Here is an 18,664-nt window from a genome sequence, read left to right as displayed (position 1 = left end):
TGCCTTCAGTACAAAGTTCAGGATACACATCTACCATGTTTCCCTGAAAATAAGACTGGATCTTATATTGGTTTTTGGACCAAAAGACCCATTAGGTCTTATTTTCAGGAGATGTCTTAAAGCAGGCAGCGAGCGCATGGTATGGCATGGCCTGCGCATGGCATGGCCTGCGCATGAGCTTCAAAGCGCGGTGGCGAGCCAACCTTGGAGTGTGGGGGTGGACCAACTAAAGGTATGAGAGGGTTCGAGGGGGCACACATGACCTTCGCATGCCAGGCCAGCCCCTGCAGCCCTGGCCACCAATGCTGGGAGGCAGCAGGAAGGGCTCCGAGGCAGGGGCAGCCAGGTTGATGCTCCTTCAGGCAGAGCGGGGGGAGCTTTGCCCCAGAGATTCTGGGGGCGTCTTCCTGGCCCGCCCCACCCGAGAGGTGAACAGGGAGGCAGCAGCCCAGGGCCAAAGCACTGGCGGAGCCCTGGAGGGTCAGAGAGGGTGGTGAAGCAAGCAGATGTCCTGCCTGCAGTGTCCGTGTCAGCTGCCCCTTCCCCACCAGAGCTGGAATGCTGCCGCATTTCAGTAGATGCTGGCCTTCCCTCTGGTAGGCCTGGGTAGCTGCTGGAGAGAGATGGGCCCACTTCAACACCTGGTGCCCTTGGGGAGTTTGCCTTGCCACCTGCTTTCCAGCTCCATTGTGTTTCTCCATCGCTGCGCAGCTGGAAAGTTTGCCCCACCACGGCCCAGATGCCCTTGCTTCCCCCAAGCATTTCTTTGCTAACCTGCTTTTCAGCTCTGTCGTGTTGCTCTATTGCAATTCTCCACTGTCACAGAGAAATAAAATAAGTTTGTGGGATTAAAAAAAAAAAAGTTCCATCAGACCTTCCAACTTCATGAGATCTTTCGTGAAAAGTTAGGTCTGACTGATTTTTTTTTTGTCCCACAAAATTCTTTTGTTTCCCTGCATGTGGCGGCAGAGAAATGCAATGGGGGGGAAAGGGCAACTGGCATGGGCGCTGCAAGCAGGATGCCCACTTGCTTCAGAACCCTCCCCAACCTCTGGGGCTCCACCTGCCACTTTGGTGGCTGTGGCCAGAACTGCGAAGAGGGCCAGGGGGCCGAAAGCACCAGCAGTCTGGCTCAGGGGAGGAAGAGGCGGGACAGGTGGGCAGGGCCTTAACTAGGGCTTATTTTGGGGGTAGGGTTTATATTAGGCCCACCCCCAAAAATCAAGCTAGGGCTTATTTTTGGAATGGGTCTTATTTTGGGGGAAACACAGTATTTAGTAGGGAAAAGGTAACCACCACTCTGTGTTTTTTTAGCTTTGTAAAAGTACAGATGTTGTGTTGATTGATCATTCTAGTACACAGCCACGCAGCCAGCCCAGTGCCTGGCTGGCCTTGCTGATCTTGGGGTCATTCTTTGTCCAAAGACCCATCCCTAGAAATGATGCTTCCTAAGTATTTGATTCTGTTTATATTTGTCAAGTAGGTGTCATCAACAGTGACCTTTGGTTCTATGAGCTTGGTATTTGGTACAGGCTGGTAAAATACTTCAGTTTTGTTCAGGCTGATGGTCAGGCTGAAGAGCATAGCAGCTTTGGAAAATTTGTTCAGCATCATCAGTAGATTGCTGTCTTTGTGCGCTTGAAGTGCATAGTTATCAGCAAAGATGGTTCCTTGACCTTGTCCATGCATTCAAGCAGTGAAGGTCAAAAAGAGCCATCCAACCAGTACATGATGTACATTCCTTCCTTTGGATCATGGAAAGCAAATGACAACCTGCAAGTGAAGAACAAATTGAATAGGACTGGGATTAGCATACAGTCCTGATTTACTCTATTGGAAATGGCAAATGCAGCCAATTTATCATCTTTGTGAGCCTCCTGGTTTACAGAGTCAAATGCCTTCCTTAGATCAATGAAGACAGAATAAAGAGGCTTGTTCTGCTCAGTGCATTTCTGGATTTGCCTCATGACAAATATTATGTGTGCAGTGTTCCATTCTGGCCAAAAGCCACACTGCGCCTCTGAGAGGTTCCTTTCTGAGACAGGGACGAGTCTGTTAAGGAGAATGAGGGCAAAGATCCTGCCTGCAGTGGACAGCAGTGAGATACCTCTATGGTTTCTGCAGTCTTGATTTGCTTCCATTATTTTTATAGAGAGCTGCAATGAAGGAAGGTATCACAAAAGTCATCAGGCACCTCCTCCGTGGGCCAAATATCTTCCAATTCTCAGCAGGAATGCCAACCTGCCCCGTTGCTTTATTTCAGCTCATCTGCAAGATCAATTTCTTGATCTCATCAATAGAGGGTGGTGGGTCTGAGACATCCAAGAGTGGCAGCTGAGGAATCTTCTGTAACATATCATGATCAACTGTGAATGGCCTAGTTGAAAAGTTGGAAAAGTGTTCAGCCCAACAGTTTTTCAGTCCTTTCTCGTCTTTCATCAGGCTTGATCCATCAGATGACAGCAAGGAGGAGCATTTGATTTAGAAGGGCTATAAACTGACTTTATGATGCTGAAGAACTCTCTGGTGGCATGCAAGTCTGCGTAGTGTTCCACCTGCTCAGCCTTCTTCGGCCACCTTTCATCCTGCATTTCTCATAGTTTGATTTGTACTTTGGATTAGAGATGCTTTAACTTATTTTTCTTCGAGACAGACGATGGTTCATTCTGTCAGCCTTGTTCTTGGTCTGGAAGGCTACTGAAATGATTTGTGATTTTTATCAAATGGGTCTTGATGTGCCTGGATTTTCAATCCACATGATGAAGTCTTTAAACTGCATCCAGGTTCAGAACAGGTTCCTGCAAGTGGTAAATTGCCAGAGAGCTTTTTATTAGGTACATCATGGAAACATTTAGACGGTCTTGGCTGTGTAGTCTGCTGATGTTGAATGACTTTCTGACAGCCCGTGGTTGCTTACTATGTAAATGGATTCAGTTTAGCCTGAGGACTGATCAGACCAGCCTGTGCTCTGTCTAGTACTTAGCACGTCGCATGCCTTAGATCAGACATGTCAAACACAAGGCCCGGGGGCCGGATGCGGCCCGCGAAGTGGTTTCATGTGGCCCACGAAGCCATCCTGGAAACAGTGAGAGAACGGCCCCCGCTGCCCTGGCCCAGGCCGGCCGGGAGGGGGCCAATTTTGTGGTGGCCATCTATGCTGAAACGCATTCAGTCTTAACTCCACAAGGCTGTGTCAGCCCTAACCCTGGGTGCATGCTGGGGAGGTGTCACCCTTTGTGAGGAATGAAGAAATGGACCATGCCTTGGCGCTTGCCCCGGTGTCACCCCCTTCTGCCAGAGAACCTCAGATCTGCCCAGGCCCCCACAGGTACCCTTGATGCGAACGATGTAGAGCTGGCCATGCCCACCCAGTAGGCCACACCCACTCCATCCACGGCCACCCAGTAGGCCGCACCCACCCTGGACACACATCCCCGGCCCCGAGGGCAACCGCAGTGATGATGCGGCCCTCAATGAAATTGAGTTTGACACCCCTGCCTTAGATGATGGTGACCTCTTTAAGATCACACTGATATACTATGACATAAGTAAGTGCCAGTGTTTGCATCTGAGATGCATCTAGGTAATTTTGTACTGTACTTGTTTGCAAGTCTGAACATAATGTTAGTGATACACAAGTTATACTTGAAACCTTTGCTCAGAAGCAGCAGTTGTTGCTATTTTGTTTCCCTATGTCTCCCAAGGACTCTGTTCCAATTGTCACTGCCTGTCCCCTCCCTATTGTTGAAGTTGCTCAGAAGTTTGATTCTGGCAGGGGGTTATTCAGATCATCTGGTCCAGGTCCTTGTGGAAAGCTTCCTTGTCTTGTCTGAACTTGTGAGAGTTGGAGCATAGGCACTGCCAGTGGTGATAAACCAAGACTTGCTAAAAGGAAAGCAGAACTTCATGACATATTCATTTATTCCAGTGAATGGAATAGGGATGTTCTTTAGCGGAGCAGTTTTGATTTCAAAATCTACTCCTTAATTTTTGTTGTCAGTCTGTGGCTTCTCTTTCTAAAAGAAAATTTATATAGCCACTCACTGCTTCCTCTAATGAACCCTCATCTATCAGCCTGGTGTCACTGAGTGCAGCAATGTTAATGCCATAACAATGATGTTCAGCTGCTACAAGTGCTGTTGGTTTTCAGGCCTTGACACCTTGTGTCATCCAGCAAGGTGTAAGGACATTCTAGATTCCAAAAATTAGTTTTGATTCTTGATTCTTGACTGTTAAGAAGATGATCTACTACCCTTGGTTAACTATCCAGATGTTGTGGGACAGACAATTTTTAGGTTACCTTTGCTAAACCTCCTTCCTCTTGCAAGGGTGGGCAGTGCTATCCAGAGATGAATGACCAATCGGTCCAAGGGATGCCCAGATGCACATTTGTAAGTACAACTGCTGCTGGTCATCTCTACCTGTTGCTTTGCCTCTCCCCTATTACTGTGGGACTCAACAAATTAAGTTTGAACTGAGAGGCTTTGCAGATGTATTGTAGATGAAGATGACTTGCACAACAGAAACCTGTGAATGATGGAGTCTTATGAGGAACAGCCATTTTACAGGATAGCCCCACTGTCTCAGCAGAAGAGACCTTATTCCAGAGAATCATTATAACTGGAGACCTCTTCTGATGCAGTGGATGACCAAGATATCTGTCTTGTGCTCTTAGCACTCCCTCACACTTGCTGGGCTTGCCTTCTTGACCATTGGATCAGTCTCCTCCATTCAACCAGGCAAGGCTAGTCTTCATACCATGAAATAGACAAATCCCCTATCTCACTGGAGTGAAAAATCCATCAGCTATCCTTGTCTGGTTTGGTCTGTCTTTCAGGATGGTTTACCAGGGTATGGCTACTGTGCATGGTACAGCTACTTAGAGCCACAGGTGAGAGCTGAGTGCCAGGTGGGGATCAAAAGTGAACACTGTCTAGAAACAGTACAAAAGAATGAAGCTTGAATAGTTGATCTTAGGTAGTTGGCAAAATATCACTTAAGTTTTTGGAATACAGTAAATGTAGTATCACTTTTGCATCTCCTAGGAACAGCATAGTTTTAAGGGAAAGAGCTACATTGTGGCCTGATAATTAGGCCTGTTTTACAGTACAACAAAACAAACATGAATGACACCTTTTATGATACAAATAAGATATATCATTTGAATATCCTGTGTTTTTTTAAAAAAAAATAAGGTGGCTTGCAATGATTGTTTCAAAATATATATTATACAACAATATTTTATTAGTGTATACAATACATGCTATAATTAAAAAAGAACTAAAAGAATAGGAACACCAATAAAGCAAATTACATAGTAGAAGAGTAATCTTAAAAATCCAAACCCCAAAATCCAGAATTTTGTTGGCCATCTTCATATGAGGTTCTTACCTATATTATTTAATAAAAATATTATAGGATTGTACAACACATATCAATTTAACTTCACAGCTGTTTGCATAAAAGAATAAACCAAAATATGATTAATTTGTGACAAAATGAGGTGGGGGGGGGGGCAAAATTCAGGGACTTCTAACATAAAACTTTCATTACTTTTCCTGAAATTTGATAACAACTATAACTGCAAAATGTGTCCAATTCTGTTTTCGGAATTAGAAAATACTGAAACAATTCCTTTTAAAAGGCCTACTTGTATTTATTCAACTGAGATCAGGTAAATTTAATCTTATTATGAGGATGGCATCTGCAAATAAAATGTGATTCTTCCATAAAGTTAAAGAAAGCTAAAGCTTTTGTTGATTTCTTTCTCCTATTATTATCAAGCAGAAAACATGTAAACATTCACATTTTCTGCAGCAAGGCTCTGATTACAATCCAGGCTAAAGCAGACAGCTTGCGAATAATTATAACTTTTTCCAGGGAATTCTGGAACAGATTTTGTTTTTGTTGCACATATCAGTTACACAAAACACAGTTTCAGCATTTTGGTGGTTTGATTCTCTATATGGCTAACAGGAAATATCCCGTTTCCAAGGTAGTTCTGAATATAAGCCAAAATGTTTGTCAGACTAGAGAGCAAAAAAAATTGTTGTTACAACATTCATGGAATCATGTTTTTAAACCACATTCCTGACAGTAAAACTCACACATTCTTGTTGACAAAATCCAGATGTTCAAAGTTCATGAGTTAGTGAACAAGATTTGGTTTGCTCATTAAACAAACCTTTAATAATTTCTCAGCTTTGTTGTGAAGAAAACTAATAAAATAATATTTGAGAACATAGCTATAAAATTCCTTTTAAAATATATCCAAGGTTTAGTTTTATCTCCTCCTTCAACTTTATGTTCCATATGATTGCAAAAAAAAGTATTATTATGCAAGGCAGCCCTAGAGATCAGCTGGCACAGACTGAAAAGAAAGAGAATGTATGGCATGCATGAAACCAAAGTATAACATTAGCCTTTCCCATCTATTATGCTAAGGTGCCACCCACCCACCCTTAGTTTGGCACAAAAGAATGCTAGCGTAACATTTGTTATCTCCATTCCACCCGTTTTGGACACTGGCAGTCCTGATTTGTGAATTTTATTAAAAGCAAGATTAGTTTTACAACATTATCTGATTGCTGTGTTTACATCTCAAAGAAGCAAATTGCATAATTTAATTACACACCAAGTGAAAAGTATTTCTGTTCCAGTCTGAATCTGCTACCAATCAGCTTTACTGGATGACTTTGATTCTATTATGAGAATGCTTTCTATCCACCTTCTTTCATGTTCTATACTTCATTAATTAAGTATGTGAGTTGTCTTCTAAAAATAGCCTAGTGCAGTACTGGGTTAGCACAGTAACTATGAAATGCTGAAATAAGAGAGTTTTAAAAATGTATTCTGGGTGTACATGAAACTATTCATGATGCTCCTATAAGAAATATAAACAGTGTAGTTTATACTAAGTTGCTGTTTTTGTTTTTAATCAGTAATAATGAGCCCTGAAAATCTGCTTTTCAGGCCATCATTTGTCAGTGTATGTTTGCCTAGTGGTATTCGTATTAGAACATGGTTTCTTAAAGTTTGTAATACCAGCATTCCCATAAATAATTGAAAGCAAAGCAGATTAACAGGACATTCAGGCTTCATATGGAGCTCTGGAATAATCATGTTGTGGGTGCCCAACATATTTTTGCATCAAACCAGCAACATTGTTCAGAAAGGAGTGTGAGGAAGGCACTCTTGAATGCTTTGACAAGTATTGTATTAAGATACATCCAAAATTGTACACTTACAGTAATTGTAGGAATACAATTTCTGAATGCAGTTGTACATTTGCAACAAATTGTATGAATTATGGTTCTTGGTATGGTCCTGGTTAACACATCAACTCATGGTTAACTACAGTTTATTTAATTAATTTAATTTTCTGGAATTAAACAATATTCTAAACACACAGGCATTATCATGTCCTTCTTTGAGATGGGCAGGTTAGAAGTGTAATGAACGAATGAACAAACAAACAAACAAAACCATTGTTTCTGCTGGACTGAAAATATTGCCAAATCTCTAGTTAATTATTTGAAATGCACTAAAGACTTACGTTGTTTCTAAGCCAGTTACTGGCTAGGCTTTCAAATGCTCATTCAAAACTCCCATTGTATTAAGAACTTTATCATACTATTACTACTATGCACAGATGATGTCAATGAAGTTTAATCATAGGGCATTTGACAGCTAACAATAAAGAAATAAATTCCCAATGTTCATGTAGTTCTGAAGTTTTGCTGCTACTTTTTTCACGATGTTTTTGTCAACTTTCCTGTCCAGCCTATTACCCTGGGAATTTCTGGTGGTGTTCCATCCATGTACAAACCAGGTTTCATCTTACTTTGCTTTTATGAGATCAGTCAAAATCAGCTAGATACTGCTACCTGCTGTAGGCACAGCTAACAATAATTTGCATGTTTACATTTTGTTCAGAAAAATAAAATTCTTCAGCTTCATTTTACCTTGTGAACATTTTAAATAAATGAAACATAAGATTGCTCTCACATGAATGAGGTAATAATTCTAGAAATCATGAGCTAAATTATTTTGTTGCTTACCTAGTTTCTGTAAATAATATGCAAATAACTATTTTACAGGTACTAAGTTGCAAGGTATTTTGTTGTCAATAGATGGTGCTATGGCTATAATTTTAATGCTAGTGTCAGTTCAAGCAACATCAATGAATAGTTTCTCTCTCATTACTAAATTCATTTTCTTTTGCACATGTAACATTGTAAATTATGATTTTTTCCCACAGCCCAACTGTGAAGGAAACCCTAAAAAGTTTAATAAACTTCAGAGATTAGAATGGCCCCCAACTATTAGCCTTCAGTAAAACTTGGCTATATACAGTACATGCGCCAAGGGCCCCACCTCCTGGCTATATTCTTAACAGGCCAGATGTCTTGCTGTGTATGTATTCAAATCAGAATTTTTAATGTTTTTTTATTATTCTAAATGTTTTTGAGATTTTAATTGTAATATATGTGTCTGAATTGTGAGCCACCCAGAGTCGTTTACTAAGATGGGCAACTATAGAAATCAAATAAATGAATAAATAAATATTTGTTAAGTTTGTTTTTAGGAATGAAACCATGATATAAATGGGATCACTACCAAATGTAGAGGTGTCCTTTCAGTCAATTTATGTTGCATACCTTAGCTCAAGTTATGATTCAGTGTCAGAGTTTACAGTGACTTTATCACTGCCTTTTTCTCCAGCAGTCCCCAAAACCTTACCCTCCAAGTCTCTTCTGTAGTTGGATGAGACTCTGGAATCCGTAGGGCTGCATCACAAAGTCTGGATGGGAAAGGATAAACTTCCTTCTGCCAGCAAGATGTTTGATATAACCCTAAAACTGTAATTGCCAATGTCATTTCATCTGTAGCACAGCCACATTTAGAATACTCTGCTGGTTGTAGTTCTAATTAATAAAATTATTGGATATTGGATGCTTATATAGTTTTGGTATGAACACTTAATTAGAATGGAGAACAACATGGAGCCAAGTTCATAAAATTAGATTATTTCATGTCAGTGCAATACTGTATTGCACTATAGAAAGCTTTTCACTAATTCTAGTTTCATAGTTTAGTGAAAGTAATAGTCAAAAACGTTTTTACGCCCATGTTCTTAGGATCTAAACCACTCCATTCAAACTAAGCTAGATTGTTTGCTAGGATATAGAGCTGAAAGTATATTTCTTTCCTTCATTGGTCAACACAATTTAAAGTACTAGTTTTACTTTTTATTTTGCAACAACCATCCCTGATAAGGTGGCAAAATTAGCCACTTTGGTGTAGTGGTTAAGACACTGTGCTAGAACCAGAAGACCTTGAATTCTAGTCCCATCTTAGGCACAAAAACCAGCTGCATGGCTGTGGGCCAATCACTGTGGCAATGGGAAACCACTTCTGAAATCTTGCCAAGAAAACTTTTAGACCAGGCTGTCAGCAGACGTCCACACTGACTTGAAGACCCATACACACACACAAAAGCAATGAAACATGCTTCAGCATTTGCAAATACAAGGTAGCCCTTGACTTAACTAATGCAATTGGAATCAGTACTTCCATCATAAAATAATGCAGTCATTGAGTCACATCCAGTTTTATAATCTTTTTTGCTGCAGTTGTTAAGCAATTCTGACACCACCAACCCCCATTGACTTTGGTTGTCAAAGGCCCTCTGGAAAGGTCACAAATGGCAATCACCCAACCCTGGGATACTGCAATTGTCATACAAGCCATTTGCCAGTCTGAATTGCTATGGTGGTTTAAATGCAAGGACTGGCTCTAAGTCACTTTTTTTTCAATACCATTGTAACTTCAAATGGTCCTTAAACAAATAGTCATAGTCAAGGAGTACCTGTATCAACTTCCATCTGTTCAACACGGTTGTAGAATGGGAAATGTTTAAGTTGTTTTGAGATACTACATTTTTAAAATGTCATTATTTACAAATTCTTTTCATTATTTTACTTTGCTTATTATGGTTAATCTCACCATCGGCCAGATGTTTAGACTGGATTTGGCATTTTTACCCACCTATTGAGTTCTTCCCAAGGACCTGGGATAGGAAGATGTTTGATGGTGCAAAAAGTATTATTGCAGGGTGTAAGCTGTTCCAAGTTGGCCTTTGCAATTGATTTATGATGATTTTGTCACTGCAAATGCTGTTCAAAGAGTGCTCTAGATGTTATCAGATTGCACCCTACCTCTGTCGGTACTATCTTTGCTTTTATTTTTCCAAGTTCAGTCTGAATATCTGGTTAACTGTACAGTGAGCCAAAATAATACCATTGGCATTGACAAAATCATCATCAGTCAACTGCAAAAGGCAGCTTTACATGGAACATTTTAACTCCTATGACAGTATTTTTAACAGCATCAAACATCAACATCTGCCTATCCCAGGTCTTTGTGAATGACTTAGTACGTGGATAAAAATAACCAAATCTAGTCTGAAATCTGGCTGTGTGATAACCATAATATTTTATATTTTTCTAAAATCAAATTTATGAAGAAACCAAACATAGCCCTCTGATAACTAGTATCTGTGTGAAACTTAAATGAATCCTTATGCTAAAGTTAATAAACTCAATTGGAAAATTTAATATTAATTATGTAATTAGACAAATCTTCAAGTTTTTTAGAATAAAAGTGATACCATTTTCAGCCATTCTGAGAATATGTGTATGTGTATCTATACCTCTATACTAGAGGTATAGATACACATATACTTCAAGCCACAACCTGAGACTCATCATATTAATAAATGTGCAATTAGTTCATATCCATCATCCCAATCATATGTACTTTTTCAGCTTCTTTTAAGCCAGGGTGAAGCAACTATACATTGCTGTTTTCTCAAAGAAAAAACAACTATTATTTTTACGTGTAAAATTTCATCATTTAAAAAACCATTGCATATATGTATTTTTGTGGCAAAATTACTTTGTAAATAGGTCATCCATCAGAGAAAACAATAGATCTAATAGACATTATTATAAAAATTATATAAAGAAAAATAGTTTACTGTCTGTTGTATTTGTTTTCATAGAAAACCAATGTACATAAAAAATAAGCAGAGCTACCCATTTACAGAATGATGGAAATCAAGATTGTTTGAATATATAATACAGGTAGTCCTCAACTTACAACCACAATTGAGCCCAAAATTTCTGTTGCTGAGACGTTTATTAAGTGAGTTTTGCCCCATTTTAAGACCTTTCTTGCCATAGTTGTTAAGTGAATCACTGTAGTTAAGTAAATCTGGCCTCCCCATTGACTTTGCTTGTCAGAAAATAGCAAAAGGGGATCAGCTGACCCTGCAATACTGCAACTGTCATAAATGTCAGTTGCCAAGTGTCTGAATTTTGATCACATGACCATGCTACCATGGTCGTAAATCATTTTTTTCAGTTCTGTTGTAACTTCAAACGGTCACTAAATGAACTGTTGTAATCAAGGATTATCTGTAAAAGGGAAAGTATTTACTCTGTTATCAACAAGCCAGATCCACTATTTGCTTTTTTCATTTTAGCAAGAAAATTGAATACATTATTGAAACAGCATTGGAGTTAGGGTAGAATTAATATAAGTATTACTACCAGTAGCCATAGGAGAGCTTACAGTGTAAATATTCGTGATTAATCAATCAGTAAATGAAACAAAAACACTTATTTTAAAATATCAGTCAGTGCTCTTTATATCCTCTTTCCTGACATTTATTTTTGATATTAAAAATTTCTCATCTTTTATTCTAAGATCAATAATAGGAGAGAAGCCATCTGTTGAGAAAGACAAAAAAATATCAGAACAATCCTATCAGCAAAGGAAAAAATTCCTTAAGTTTCATATTTGCTTCATTATGTTTTCATATCTCTTCTTTATCCAGCATTCTTGCTTTTTAGCATGTTGTATGTAACTATCCAATTTTAACTGGATCCTTTATAAATGAAATCAAGCCTCCAATTACTTTGATAGGTTACCACATTACTCAAAACTGGATGGCTTTGATGTGTGTCTGATAACACAGTGCTGTTGATTTCAGTGAGCTATACCCCCACATTAATGTTCTCAGAACTGCATCCTAAAATGGATGGAAGCTTCAGCTAAGGAAAACTAGCAGTTTAAATTAAGATCCATTATGTCAGAAGAACAAACAGCATCTGACATCAACTTAGAGGCATTATTCAAGGTTATTACCAAAGTCATTTTTAGTTTTTGTATCTATTTTTCATCTTTTGCAATTTTTTATTTCATTTTATATCAATCCACAAGTTCTATTGTTATGTATTCAATATTTAAGCCAAACCTGCTCATTTTCAAGGTTTTTAAAAGAAAAATGCAGTATCTGCAAAGATTTTCAGTACAGTCATGAAAATTTTTATTTAACATTTCTTTATTTGTAAAATAATTGAAGCAAATTCCTAATGCCCACCAGAGATGGGAAGCATGCAAGATGCTCGGATTGTAAAGTTTTCTTCAATTTTTAAGTCACAATGAAGCCTTCATCTTTTTGCATGACAGAAAACAACAGCTGATGAACCCTGGGGAACACGTGCCAGCTGTCTTTCATTTGTTTTATTCTCCAAGCAGTAGATTGGTAGCAGCATTTCAAAAAGCAAGTTATAGCACTGAAATCAATCTCAGTACTGTTTTTCAGTTGTAAACAAAATTTGAATTATGGAGAGTTTCATACTGGATACACATAAATCAATTCTGGTTTTACATAAACTGATGTGAACTTTTAAGTGAATGCATAGTTTGAGTCAAATGTTTATGTTCTCTTTGATATTCAGTTCTGAAGAGTCAAGAGATCCGTTTAACATAATACGCAAATAGCAGTATATTATTTGTAGAAGATTCCATGAATTAAAAATAGTATTTTAATTGGATATGGGATAAACATCGTAATCTAGATACCGTATTTTCTGGCTTATAAGATGACCCCTGACTTTTGAGAAGATTTTCATGGTTTAGAAAGTCATCTTATACACCGGAAAATATGGTAGTTTTTTTTTTTAATTAACACTCATTTTAAAACATTTGAAATTGCAGATCTAGGTAAGGACTGAACAAAAGTAGATTTTTATACTAGCCAGAATTTTTTAAGTGCACATCATAATATATCCAAGAAATGTTTCATAAACCTAATTGTTATTAAAGCCTCCTATAAATAATTTAAGATTCTTTTTGCTACAAAACTGTTACAATCTAGCAATAGCATGCATAGTTTGAATGCTACCATGAAGTTCAGACAGTACTCTAAAAGATATACATTTCACTGGCAATAAGCTGGAGACAGCTGAAAGCTTGAAATAGTCTGAGTTCCACAGTAACAATCTGTAGAACTGAGCAATATTTGTCACCCACTTATTTTATTTCTTCCTTCAAAGGCTCTTAAAACAATTATAAATCTGAATAAAATTTATTTGTATTCTCTGGCATCTTCTGTTAAGAAATTGCAACTGTTTTAAATTTTTGTCCTTTGATGAATACATCCCTTCTGGTGGTATGCACACTTCAACAGCGACTGGCTGCCTAACAAAGTTCCTTTATGCATACCAATAGAACCCTGTCCAGTTTTGCCATTTGTGGAGAACCGATGACAAGATACAAAAGCATGTGTTGGCCATAAATAGCTTTGGCTAACGGAGGACTGCTCGTACAGAGCAGATCAAATTCTCTATATGGAGTGTAGTGTCTGGCTTTCAGCCAAATGTTTAGCCAAACGCAAGACTTAATAGCAGCAAAAGCTTTGGAGACCTATTTGTACAAAACTTAACTGGAAAACAGCTGCCCTGTGACTAGACAAAAAGTAGAACATGAAATACTAAACTAACACAAAACTGGGGAAAGTGAAATAACACTCTAGATTAGCTAATAATTTTTATTGTAAGTTTCTGAAACAGAATAAGTTGTTGGAATAATTGTTTCCTAATAATGAAACATATTAAAGTAACCATAGATTTCAGAGGGAAGGTTGCATATTCAAATCATTGTAAAAGCAAAATCACAATGTAATAGATTCATGATTGAAGTGGAATATATACTAGAGCGATAGGAGTGATACAAAATGGTTAAACATATTTGTGTATGTATATTTTCCCATGAAAACAAAGGGGCATTCTGTAATAAGCTACAGGTTTTATTGCAGTGTGGTGAGTTGATATTTGATTTCAAAACCAGAGTTTCATTTATGGTTCCTTTATACAGAAATTGCCATTATGAATGATGCTTCACAAAATATATTTAGGTTGCAAGATCTGTATGGTAAACAATTCCTACTCCTGTTCAGTAGCATATACTTCATGAAAAACAAAAACAAAAAAGGCATAATTACAGTTACTTCATTTAACAGAAATGAGGACCAAGGTACAAGAGACTGATGACACAATTCCATAAATTAATTGGCATTCTAGGGAGATGGAAGAAGAAATCAAACATATTACAAAAAAGTGCTTAAAATGCATAGTGTTATGTGCTGCCATGTCACAAAAAATAGGCTTATAAAGGCATGTGAGGTGTATGAATGCACAAGAGCCTCATAGAATTGCAAGTGCGACTGTAAAGTAAAACTGAATAGAGTCTCATTTGATCATTGGACAAGAGTTTAAAGGCAATCAATTAACTTAAGCTTTTTCTTTTTGCTTGGCTAGACTATCCACATCAACTATCACATTCATTGTACACATTTGCAAGAAATGCCTGCACTTTGGGCTAAAATATATGGAAAGCATTCCATGGATTCTACATAAAACTACCAGATTTAAAAAATTGTCTAACAAGGGTCATTTGCAGACTGTTAATGATATCTTCTTTAGGTATTTGGGTTCTGGGAAGATGGGGCCAAAAAAGGAATTAGTATTATTCCAACTGAATGAGCTGCAAAAATGGAAGCTCCAGATGGCACATGCCTGTCCTTTTATAAAGGTTTTCCTTCAAGTGAAACTACCACATTGCCTCCTAGTTTCTCTCCCAATGTTGAACGATCTTTAATATCTTCATAACCATTTACCTGCCATTCATGCTTAATACCTGGAAAAGACAAATGAAAATACATATGTGCTTTGTTCTGTATTTTAGTGGGAAGGAATTTTTTTAAAAAGTTGCTGAAAAATAATGAATGTATAGAAACCTGCCTGCTTCCTTGAGCAGAAATTTAAGTAAGAGATTAATCTGAATGTAATTGTTACTAAATTCAAAGTTGTCTTATGATATGTTTTCTACTCATACCTGTAAATTTCTTTTTAATGGCATCTTTAGAACTTGCATAGATCATCTTGCTTTTTAAAGGGGCATTTTCTGGGGCCCTGCAGAGAAGAGGGGAAATTTGTTAATTCAGCTCTAAATCTTGGAAAGTCAACTGTGTTTAACAGTAATCCTTTGACTTACACACCAGAATATAAATACCAGATCTTCCTTTTTAGATTCCTTTGTTTCATATGTTGCATCATACAAAGCATATCGGCAATCATTCAGAGGTAACAGCTTCACAAAGGCTATATAAGGGTCCTCAACTGTGACACCAATGTCACCAACTAATATCTGCTTTGCTTCTTCTACAATTATTTGCTTTTTGTCAGCACTTAAACAGAAAAGAACTGCTTTCTTTCTTTTTTTAATCTCTTCCGATGTTGAAGATTTCCGTACTTTCATATCATTGAAAACCTTGATAACGTCATCATTCACTGTTACCCCAGAAGCCTATAAAACAAATTGAAATAACATTTGTTAATATAAACTGAATTTGAAGACATAGAACAGCCCTACTGAATTCAGTAAAATTTACCCCAAGGGAGATATGTATAGAATCAAGCTTGTAACTTGGTCTGCAGTTAATATTTGGAACATTTGGAACATTCTTTGAGGCTCAATATTTGTTAACATTATCTGCAGTTATCTAAGATTAATTCTTATCAAATTCAAGGAAATGTTAACATCTAAGGAAATGTGCCTAATATTATACAGGCTTTGCCCCCAATAATACAATACCTGAATATTCTAGTTTTGTTCAGGAGGTAGAATATATATGTTAAATTATGGATTTATGTTATGTACTTAAATTTTAGTTAATACTATTCTGTATATACTTCACTGAAATCACTACAGGATGAAATAATCAAGGACAGAATGTACAATTACACTGAAGCTCATTAAATCTTGCAAGAGCCATGCCTAAAAGAATGTAACTTACACCATCTGACTAAGAGGAGGTGTTCCTTAAAGTCATAGTTATTTAAAGCCATAGATATTTTTTTCTAGCTTTCATTCAATTTTAGTGAATGAAATGAGGATGCAAAATTTTCAGGAAAGATCTATAAAATTTTCTCAATTTTTAGTATTTAGTATTAAATATTATGCTGGAATGAGTCTAGTGAAAGCAATCCACAGAGCACAACTTTAATATATAAAGAACACCCCAACATGTGAGAAATAAGTCAACCATATTTACAGAAACCTCATTTTCATGTAAACAAGTCCCTGCACAGAAAATTAGACTTTAGATTTACTACCTTTTCTTGAATACAACAAGGAACACATAACACTTCCCTTCTCCAGTTTTTCCTAGAGCTTTATTTCTTGGGGAAAAAAACACCTGCAAAATAGTCTGCTTCAAAGTAGCCTAAGGAGCTTCTGTGGTTGAAGGTAGATCTGAATGTGGGTCTTTCAGATTTATTTCATCACTTTAACCCTTATAGCACACTACTAGGGATTCATGAGTATATCCAACAAAATAATAGCATATTATAGCTGGTATTTATTCATTTTTTGTCTTTAACTCACAAAGAAATATATGGTTATGTTTTTAATTGATGTTTTATTACACAAAAACAATTCAATTATTTACTCATATAGTCAACCCCCAACCATTGTTCTGTAAACAAAATATAATAGTTATCTCAGTGTTCTCTTTTACAGAATGACAACCTTTGCATTTTCCTTCTCTACTGTTAGAAGAAAATCAAGCCTTTTGTGTACACATATTATCTAGCACCAACAGGAATAGCTGTATAATAATGCCATTCAAATACAATCAGGACATTCCTGCTGTTCTGTTGGATTTTCAGCCACATACTGGCAGTGGGCAGGCTCTAATGGGCAGTGTTCTCTGGAGTGGATCAAAAGAATAAAGATGACCCCCCCACCCCGTTTGAATAACTCAAGTTTAAGCTATCCATACGTAGTGAATGGTATATACTACTGTACTCAGCTTTCCCAATGAGGGAGCGCTTCTGCCCCAACATTCTGATTAATTAAAGCTATCTAACAAAGGAAAACAATGTTTTTTCCCATGTTCTTTATCCAGAAGCAATAAGCTAGTGACACAGCGGAGAGGGGAAAACCCAGCTATGCTATGCGTCATTCAACCACACTTGCCTTTCGGTTTAGAAACATCTTTTTTTCAGTTAGACAAAAAGAAGTTGCATCTTATCATACAAAATGTGCCACTAGACATGGCGTTATAAAATGGAAGTCATACAAAGGATCTTATAGACGTATATTTTCCCACCAAAAAGTGGAGACGAAAGCACAGAAAACATTTGTCTCTCTTTTTTGCCGGAGGTCCAAGTCATTTTGTATAGTCTGTTCTCCATTATATATCCTTTTATTAGGAGAAGGAATATTAATCTCTTCTCCCAAATCTTAAAAAAAAAAAGGTGGATGAAGTCAACCAGCCCTTTTTATTTCCCGAATTATACGCCAATAAAAAGGGAAAGCGAATGAAACAAATCCTTTCCAGGCATGAGGGAGACTCGGTCTCATCCTATTCGCCCCACTGCGTTTCTTCTGCCCCAGTCCTCGCTCTAGAAGGCAAGGAAAAGCCGGCGAGGGAACAAGCCAGTCCCGTTATTTGGCTCCCGTTCCGTGACTCCAAACGGCCAAATGCAGCTATTTAAGGGAAAACCTTCCCAGCTCTACCAAATGGAAAGGAAGGCAGCACGAGTCGTGTCGCTCCCCGGTATTTTTCCGCGTCTATCCGAGAAAGCGTTACGATCGCGGGAGAGCATTTTTTTAAGACCACGGCAGGAGCCGCCGAGGGGCAAAGCCTCCTTCACCAGCGCTGCCTTTCTCCTTCTCTCGGGGATGGCCGAGACACCTCGTCCACCCGCCTCACGCGGCCCCCAGCTTCCCCCGCGACTTGCGCTGGGGGGGGTGTCACCGCCGCCACCCCCCCCCACTCAGCCTAGGCTAAAATTAGACTAAAATGGCTGCCAGGCACCGCCAGGGGCTCACTTCGCCCCTCTCGCCCTCGGGAGCCTGGTCTAGCTATTCTGGCTGAGTCCGAGCGGCGAGCGCCCGGCCGCGGCAGGTTGCTCCGCGCTCTTACCATGGTGCCCGGGCTGGGTGGCGGCGCGGGGGGTGATGGCGGCGGCCGCTTCTGCCGAGGGAGCGGAGTCGGACTGGCGCTACGGAGCCCACCGAGGAGAACGCAGGCGGGGAGGAGAGAGGCGATCGTCGGGGGGCTCGAGAGGAGGGGGAGGCGGATCACATGGGCTTCGCCTTTCCCTCACCACGTGCTCCAGGCCCTGCCCAGCCCTGCGGAGAAGCCAAAATGGGGAGGGGGAAGACGAAGGGCTCCCCTCCTTTTTTGACGCCAGAACTTCGCCGAAAGGGCGCTTCGGCGTGAGAGGGAGAGCGGAGCCCGCCT

At 38.8% G+C, this 18,664-nt stretch overlaps 1 protein-coding gene across 2 annotated transcripts; it reads right to left on the bottom strand.

Annotated features, from left to right (window-relative positions):
- Positions 1 to 12,370: 12,370 nt before the first annotated feature.
- Positions 12,371 to 18,664, bottom strand: CFL2 (cofilin 2). Of its 2 annotated transcripts, none has more exons than XM_039351845.1 (4): positions 18,344 to 18,664; positions 15,410 to 15,717; positions 15,247 to 15,323; positions 12,371 to 15,048 (listed from the first exon to the last, which is right to left on the bottom strand). In XM_039351845.1, the coding sequence occupies exons 1-4, from the start codon at positions 18,344 to 18,346 to the stop codon at positions 14,936 to 14,938; spliced, it is 501 nt and encodes a 166-aa protein (XP_039207779.1). In that variant the 5' UTR covers positions 18,347 to 18,664; the 3' UTR covers positions 12,371 to 14,935. The 2 variants fall into 2 exon arrangements, with proteins under 2 accessions (XP_039207779.1, XP_039207778.1); XM_039351844.1 differs by lacking the exon at positions 18,344 to 18,664 and adding an exon at positions 17,392 to 18,046.

This window comes from Crotalus tigris, unplaced genomic scaffold, assembly GCF_016545835.1.
Source record: "Crotalus tigris isolate CLP2741 ecotype Arizona unplaced genomic scaffold, ASM1654583v1 scf7180000018371.15429387391:27106975, whole genome shotgun sequence".
NCBI lineage: Eukaryota > Metazoa > Chordata > Lepidosauria > Squamata > Viperidae > Crotalus > Crotalus tigris.
This window is presented reverse-complemented; position numbering and strand designations above follow the sequence as displayed.